Source organism: Carettochelys insculpta, chromosome 9, assembly GCF_033958435.1.
Source record: "Carettochelys insculpta isolate YL-2023 chromosome 9, ASM3395843v1, whole genome shotgun sequence".
Taxonomy (NCBI): domain Eukaryota; kingdom Metazoa; phylum Chordata; order Testudines; family Carettochelyidae; genus Carettochelys; species Carettochelys insculpta.
Window position 1 is genome coordinate 61,700,271 of NC_134145.1, and position 8,492 is coordinate 61,708,762.

An 8,492-nucleotide genomic window follows, 5' to 3' on the forward strand; every position below is an offset into this window, starting at 1 on the left:
GGTTCTGCCGTCCGTGCACATGTTGAACAGCACTCTAGTCCAGGAGTCCTGTTGAAATCAGTGGGGTACTGATGAGCCTTAAAGCCACCTTAGCTGAGCAGTGGTGGAAAATACAATTTTTGTAATAACATCTATAACTGCAAAAATGAGCTGCAGATATCCACACTGACACCCACAGTTGCAGATACCTATGGATATAAAGCAGATAGTGGCAGATCTGCAGGGCTCTAGGGAAAAGCTTGTCTTCATTATGTCACATGCTGTGGCTGGAAAACTTGAGGTCCAGCAGAACCATCTTTATTTTGCATTCAATTATTATCATCAATAATGCTTTTACTGGGACCCCACTCTTTAAATCCTCCTCTGACGCCGCCCCCCAACTCATGCATCTGATGAAGTGGGTCTTTGCCCACGAAAGCTTATGCTCTAGAATATCTGTCAGTCTATAAGGTGCCAGAGGACTTCTTGTTATCATCAACATCATTTTGCTTTAGAGCCCTAATCACAGATCAGGACCCTGCTGTGTTTGGCAATATGTAAACACAGGACAATGAGACAGTCACTGCCCCGAAAGTACAATCTAAGTTGTTGGTAATCATAGCTCGTGCTTTGCTGCAAGCACTAGGAAGAATTCCTCTCCCCATGGGATAGCACTGTGCAGGTAGCTAAATGCAATGTAAGTTTTCCATCTTCCTCTATAGATCACTGCCATTGGCAGGTCCAATAAATCCCCCTCCAGCAAATCTGATGTGGATCTTTCTCGGTGATCTAGGTTTGCCAGACTTCAGCAGTGGGGCAATTTCAAGGAGCCTTTTGAAAAAGCCAGAAGGTTGCTGAGGAGAACTAGCGCCTCCTTCTTTGCGACCAGTGGCTTCTGTAAATTCTTGGAGTGTGAGGTCCTTGTGCTACGGAAACACATTGAGTCAAAACCTGAACACGTCCGAGAGACTCGGACTAAGACCCTAAAGGTAAGAGGGGAGACGGTGATGGTCACATTGTGTGGAAAACCTGCACAATGCAATCCATCTACAAGTGGAGGCCTGGTATCTCTTGATGGCTGCTAACCATAGTTTACCTGGCCCAAAGTAACCTGATCGAAAGCTGTGATGTCAGTGTGAGTCTTCTCAGGGGTTTCAGTGGACTTTGAATCAGGCCCCTTAAAAGCAGCTATCTGTTGAATTTTCTGGCATACTTCTCTTGCCCATCCTGTCTTACAATAATGCCCAGTGGCTGAAGCAGGTTAGGGGAAGTACAGATCTTGAGTCTAGTGGTGTCTGGGTGATCTGGTAATTGGAGGGACAATTGGTTTACTGGTAGTCCAGGGTAATAGTCAGAGTTCTCATGGGGATGGGGTTAGTAGCCCAGAGAATCAATCAAAGGGGGTGGGTTGGCAAGACAGGTAGCTGTGGTCAGGTAAGGCAGGGTCAGGTCAGACAGCAGGGCAGCAAGGTGGTCCAGGCAACAACCAGCAGCCTGCTGCTCAGACATCCTCCTCTTCCATCGGGGTCTTTATATAGTTCAGATGCCAATGAGAATGCTGTCAGTCCAGCCAAGCAGGGGCTTCACTGTTGTGGGATTGTGGTCCTCTAACACTAAGCTGCTGGCCTGTGGTAAAGGTTCAGCATACAGCCATGGTGTGGAGACTAGGGATGCTATTTAGGGACCTAATGGGCTTAGATACAGTATCAGGGTCCTGGCACCTGCAGTGTGCTTGTCCTGTGTATCTACTCAGCTCTGCTAGCCTTTGTTTTCTTCCTTGAATTGCCTAGCTCCATTTTTGGATGTTCATGTGGTGATGTGGTTTTGAAATCCCTCCTGGGGTGCACTCTAGCTCAGCATGAGCGATAACTATTGCACATGGACAGGGAGGTTAATTGTAATTTTGCTTCTTTCCTGTTCATTCACCTAAAATTTGGTGGCAAGAATTACAAAACTCTCTTTGCTCATAATACACAACAAGGGCTGGGGGATCCCCAGACAAAATCAAGTGCCCCCCTAAACAGACACACACACGCTCTCTCTCTCTTCTATTTTTGGCAAGGAATGTGGAAACTAATCAACACTGATGATCTGCGTTTGTACGCTTCCAGCTGTGCAAAAGAGGAGGGAAGAAGGCATTGAAGTGTTTGTGCTTGCAGCTAGGTTGAGGTCTATAACGTGGAGCTATGTAGGGGAGAAAGAGAAACTTGAATTTTTTGCAAGAGCCAGTGGAAAGACTCAGAAAGTGGGTGTGACCTTTGATCAGACAGTGATATTTCATTTTCATAGCCCTTCAACCATATGTTCCCAGGACCAGTAATGCACACATGGTGTGAGAGAACCATGAAATATTATTCTGACATTGTGAGGATGTGGAAAAAGACGCTGTTAACTGTGACTCGTCCCCATCCCGCTCACTTTGCAAGAAATGGATCTTTACCACCCTCTCAGCATGGCCTCTGGACAGGAGGTAGAAGAAAAATCCCCACCCAGAGTGCACAGTTCCCAAAGAAGAATTGTACTAAGTGCATGATCATGACAAGTTCATAAAGTCTGAATCTTTCTCGGATTTTATCTCACCTCTGCTTCTTTCTGTCTCTCTGCAGGTTTCCTCTTTCTTTGCAACTGGCTCTTCTCAGGCATGCTGTTTCCCTGCAAAGGGATCTCAAAGCTCTGGGATGCCATTCTGACATGAATCTCAATTTTTCTCTTGTTAGGACTTGGACCAGGTTCTCTCGCGATGCTCTACAAGTCCCATCTATTACCCTCGGGTTTACCACCTGAAAGCCTATGTCCTTCTGGTGTTGGGCAATGAAGAACAGAGCCAGACCTACCTATCCCAAGCATTCAAACTCTGTGACATATATGGGAATCTCCTGGAGAAATCCTGGCTGAAGATCAGCAGTGTAAGTCCCAAGAGCTGGTATTCTGAAAGTGCATTGTGTGCATTACACAAACTCTGTATTTGTAACATTAAATCCCTTTTTCATATTGTCCTGCCCATCATGGCTTGGGCAAACTTGTCGTGGTTAACATAGTGTGTTCCCCCAGCATGGCTGTAACATGCTTCACATCTACAAATGCACTTGGTTATCAATTATGCTATAGATTGTGCCCTCTCACCTGTATATTTAAGGTCCATCTTTATTTTAGCCTCAGTTGTTTTCAGTGTCATTGCAACCTATTCAGAGGTGGTTTGTCTGCTCACTTGTCTGCATTCCACTGCCAAGAAGTCAGCCTGTCTAGAACTCACCTACCTGTATGAACAGTGCAGGGCATGGGGGTGGCCCATAGCTACACATTGCTTCCATGCTGGCAGGTTTCTTCTGCTGACTAATTTTTGAGATCATCTCTACAATGCCATATTGGATCATCTGACCCAGGTGCCAGCTGGCCAGCACTGACATCAGCATGCTCACTGCCTTGTGGAGAGGTGCAGAGGCTGTGGTACTGCATGACCACAGCAACCATGGATGATGCATTTTCCAGCATCTGGCATAGATAGACAGACTTTGTGCTGGAAACTGCACTAGGAGAATGACAGAAGAGAAAGCTTCTGAGTACCAGGGGGAGGAGGAATCTGATGAGGTGCTTCCTTAGACAGTTGCAGGCCCAACCCTGGAGAGCTGGTGGTGAAGGAATCTGCAGAGAAAATGCCATTGAGACCTTGTGAGCTACTTTTTAGATGTGGGAATGTACTAGTGAAGTCTGATCTGGGTTGGGTAATACTCCCTCCGCAAAGTGCATTTTTACCATCTGCAGACTTTGTGTGCTAGTTCCGTGGCTTGGCCGTTCTGTTTTGGTCTCACTGGAAAGGTAGTCTGTCTGCTTTACATTAAAGTCTTTTGTAGAAAGATAAGTCAGTGTGGTATTTACATTTCCAGTAGAGCATCTGGAAGCATGAGTAAATCGTCAGATGAAAACCATTCACATTATACCCTAACGGTGTGTAAGCAAAGGGCTTACAGGGCTTAAGGGCTACTCTGTGGACTATCTGTATCATGGGGCGCAGGATGTGGGGTAGAGAAGTTGCAAGGGCATCATCACTTCCCTTCTTACACTGGGACAGAGAATCTAACACTCCAGCCAGCAGAGCTGAGCCAGCCCAGAGGGGAAAGAGATCTGTGCCTGGTTCAGGCATGGTGCAGATTTCTCCCCTCCCAAAAGCCAGGTGGGAACCAAGAATCAAACTGCCACTCTTGTAATCCCAATTTAGTCCCTAGTTTTGCTTGTGGGTCAGTGCAGAATAGCTAGCTATAGAAATGCTGTCTCTGAAGAGCTAGTCTCATTCTGGCCTCTCATTTCCCTTTTGTTCTTCCTAGGAGTGGTGGTTCACTGCAAAAGGCCCCATGGAAGACTTATGGCTCAAAGCTGCACCGGATTTTCCCAAGTGGGCAGTAGGAATGACACAGAAACACTTTCTGGACATCCATAAAACTAAGTACTTGCTGCGGGTGCCATCTCTGGATATTAATAATCCTTTCCCAGAACCTGAGATCCCCGATGCCTGAGCTGCATGTAGTTTTGAAATGACCTACCCAACTGGAGCACTTTGTGAGCCTTTCTAACTGGCACTGCCCAAATTTGTAAGCATTTGTGGTATTCCTATGCAACACATAAAAATGCCTGCTCTTTCTGCAAAGCTCTCTGTATTTGCTCATCTCTTCCTTTGATAAATTTTGGTCTCTCATGTCTCACTGTCGCTTGCTTAGACCATTTTTCTTCACTTTTGGGTAAATTCTGCATTAGCTCTTTGTTGTAGTAATGTATTGCTTTATAACCTGGAACAAAGTGCAGTGCAATAGCCAAAAAGAAAAGTCTAATTTAATATTTTTAAACATTCTGACTAAAATGCACTTTCTTCAACAAATTCACTACAACTCTCTGCCAACAGCAAATGTTTTAAGCGTTTCCGGCTGGTGCTGTTTATGGCTACTTTCTGCGTATTATTAAAAGGCATGAAGTCTAATGTGCAATGCCTTTTGGTGAGAGAGATTTTTGCATATAAGGGTGCTAATCTGCTTGGCCTTCAGCTCTGCTCCAGGGATTGGGGCTGCTGCCTCCATCTTAACTGGTGAAAGAAATTAGACGTATGTAATTGAAATGTGAAGTGCCAAGAGTTCAACTCTACCAAATCATTGAAACAGAGCAAAAAAGTTTATCGAAGTTCTGAAAATCTGGAGTGTGATAGCAATCTGTGTCTGCACACTCAGGAGGCTGACTACAGTGCATTTTAAAGAGGAATGGATACTGAACCATGCACATTCAATTCTGTTTTGACACAGGTGATATATAAAATATCCTGTTTACACATGCTATGGGGCCACACCAATATGTATCCATCTTCTGGCTCCTGGGGAGTTTCAGTAAGTGGTAATGCTGACATCACCAAGCAATGACAATCAAAGATAAGCAACCAGGGTAATATAACCCTGCATGTGTGTAATATAACTACACTTGCAAAAAATTCCACTCTCCCTACTCTCTTTGGTCCCCATGCCCTGGTAAAGATGTGCTTAGTGTATCAGAATCAGCCATACTTCAGTTGGACACGTGGGTAGCATTTGGGGTGCCAGAGTTTCACAACTTTTAGACACTATATTTGTGGGGGAAAAAAAAAAACCTTTCCTCCAAACTGCCAAAAAGCAGTGAAAACATCACCTAAAAATGTTTTAAAAAGTTCCCAAATTCCCTAAAAGAGGATAAAAATGCAGAGAAATGATAAAAATGGGCTGCATGGCCAAAATGATACAAATTAGTTTTTTTAAAGGAAAGCCTTAAAATGGTTTAAACGGCGTTTCTTAAAAAGCATTCCAAACTGGCTACAAAATGGCCAGAAATATTCTCCCCACAGGTGTTAAAAGGACTGCACATGGGAATGGGTTTCTGTGTCATGAATTAATAGTAACAGAGAGAAGCCGTGTTAGTCTATATTCTAACAAAACAAACCAGCAGTCATGTAGTACTTTAAAGACTAACAAAATAATTTATTAGGTGATGAGCTTTTGTGGGACAGACCCATTTTTTCAGATCGGTGGGTCTGTCCCACAAAAGCTTATCACCTAGTAAATTATTTTGTTAAGTCTTTAAAGTGCTACATGACTTCTGCTTGGATGAGTTAATAGGTTAGTCAGTATATATTGAACTGACGCAGCATTTGGTAATACAGCAGTGCCATCCTCTGGTTATTCCACATGCGGAATATAAATGTATTTCGGGCTGAGAACTACTCACTAGTTTTTCACCTTCGCACAGTGGTGTCCAGAAGAAATTTGATGCTTGCCACTGCCCCCTGCAACCCACGTACTGCCTCCCTGCAACCCAGGCACTCGCCCCCCCCCCCGTGCAAACTGGCAGTGACTCACTAGAGCCGCTGCCACTGGAGCTGCGTGGTGTGAGTGGCTGCTGTTGGAGCTATGCTGCGAGCCATGTGGGGCCACCAGAGCAGCAGGAACCACCTTTGCTGCCATGCGCTTGTCCCACCAAGTGGTGGGGTGTGTGTATGGAGCGAGCAGAAGGCGCTCCATGTGTGCGGCTCTAATGAGCCCCTTTGCCACACTGCAGTGTCCAGTTTCCTACATGTGGCTGACGGAAAGCATATTGGACACCGTAGCCTTAGCAGCTTATTCTGTCTTTATGGTTTCTGCCTCTGTGCAGAATCAGTATGTTTCTAATAGTCATCAAAAATGTCCGTGAAATGACACCCACAAGGTCACCTTTCATCCCCTCTAAGCTGAGAATTCTTGAGGAAGAGTTTCTCTTAGGAGGGGGCAGCAATATCAGTATACGTTGCATTGGGCACAAATTGGGCTCTTTGGTCACTGAACTCACCAATGAACTCCATCGCTGGACATCATGAGGGATAGCCAAACTAGAGGACTGGGGTCAGAACCTGTTTCAGGATTTGCTGATGAAAATACTGTAGAAGTCTGAGAAAATGATGGAATGCCTTGCTACTTTCTTGGATTAACTTTCAGGGACTATGTATTATCTGAGACATGTGATCATGTATCAGAGACCATCTTTTTCTTTCCACGTTGCTATGTAGGTGGGTCCTGGGTATGGAAGATGTTGAGAATTACTGATCACTTTGATCTTCGACATGTTAATTTAGCAATGTCTGAAAAATTTAGGGTAATATTGTTTCCCACACGTGGCTCTTTAGGGTAATGTTGTTTGTAGACAGCACCCTGTTGACATGTGCTATGGGACCACTCCAGTATGATGCACGCCCTGGAAGCAGAGTAGGTAGTTACACATCAGGGCATGTCAGCCAAAATATGGTATTAAGATCTCCACCTTACAGAGAAGGGTAATGTTTGCCTGGCAACCCTGAAGTCCAGGGCCTGCTGGTGTGAGTGTAATTGAGAGTGGAATTTAACCCTCTGGATGATGCTCTTAGCTGTGACCATAGCCAGTGGGAATGTTACTATGCTGGTTCTACAGTGGTTCTGGTCCCTTGTGTTTCCTAGGTGCTTATGACACTTTTCCATTGGCACTAAAAGCAGGTTAGAAATAATGGCTGGCAGGTCACAATCACTCCAGCCCACGAAGTGGGTGTCACCCACCAAAACAAACAAATACATTGGTTGGTTTTAAGGTGCTGCAGGACTGCTTGCTGTTTGTGCAGCTACAGCCTAACGGGCTACCCCTCTGAGACTAACTCTGCGCTCCTCTAGGGCAGCTCTGCAGACCCTGCCCTACAGGGAGCCACGTACAACTATTCCAGGGCACAGCGCCTCTCCCCAACAATGCCCGCGCCAGGGGGCGCTGTGCGTACGCTCCGCGACGTCCCGGCATGCGCACGGTGGCATGTGGGAGAAAGCGGCCGGCCCCCAGGAAGCTCCTGGCGGAGGGGGCGGGGCGGAAGCACTCGGGCACCGCCCCTTAGCTTCCCGTGCGGCTCCTGCTGCCCAGGCTAGTAGGCGGGAGGGAGACAGTCGCGCCGGAAGTGACGTTGCGTGGCAGAGGGGCGCCCGCCAGATTTGAAAAGTTGACGTGACGTCAAGCGCCGCAGCCTGGGTGTGTGTGAGTGTTGCTCGCCTTTGCGTCAGGTGAGCGCGGGGCGCGCGACCGTTCACCCCTCCCCCACCCTTGCCTCAGCCGTTGCCTGGCCTGGCCTGGCCGGGTTGGGGTGGGGGCTGACACTGCTGGCCCCTGGGGCTAGAGAGGGTGTCGATGCCTGGGGGTCCTTTGAGCAGGAGGAGGCGGGGGTTTTGGTGCCTGGCCGTCGCGGGAGGGGGAGCTGGAGCTGGAGCTGGAGCCTGGGGGGGCGGGTCCCTGGAGTAGGAGTGGCCTTTGGTGCTCAGTGCTGGTGCCTGAGGGTACTTGGAGGGGGTGTCAGCGCCGGGTGCTGGTGCCTGGGGTTCACTGGGGCTGGAAGGGGTGTCAGTGGCTGGTGCAGGTGCCTGCATTTAAGAATGGCCGTACTGAGTGTGCTGATGTAACCCACACACCTGCGTGTGGTTAACTGTCCCATTTATTGGTACCTAGACCACTTCTCAGAGAGAGAA

At 47.2% G+C, this 8,492-nt stretch overlaps 1 protein-coding gene across 1 annotated transcript in view; it reads left to right on the forward strand.

Moving 5' to 3' along the window:
- The window catches only part of ADCY10 (adenylate cyclase 10), a 68,065-nt gene extending 63,433 nt beyond the window's left edge, over positions 1-4,632 (forward strand). Inside the window, exons 34-36 of the mRNA XM_075003322.1 lie at positions 773-968; positions 2,697-2,885; positions 4,302-4,632. Of these exons, the coding sequence (XP_074859423.1) occupies positions 773-968; positions 2,697-2,885; positions 4,302-4,490 (574 nt within the window). The 3' untranslated portion in view covers positions 4,491-4,632. The remainder of the gene's footprint in view (positions 1-772; positions 969-2,696; positions 2,886-4,301) is intronic.
- Positions 4,633-8,492: the final 3,860 nt, after the last annotated feature.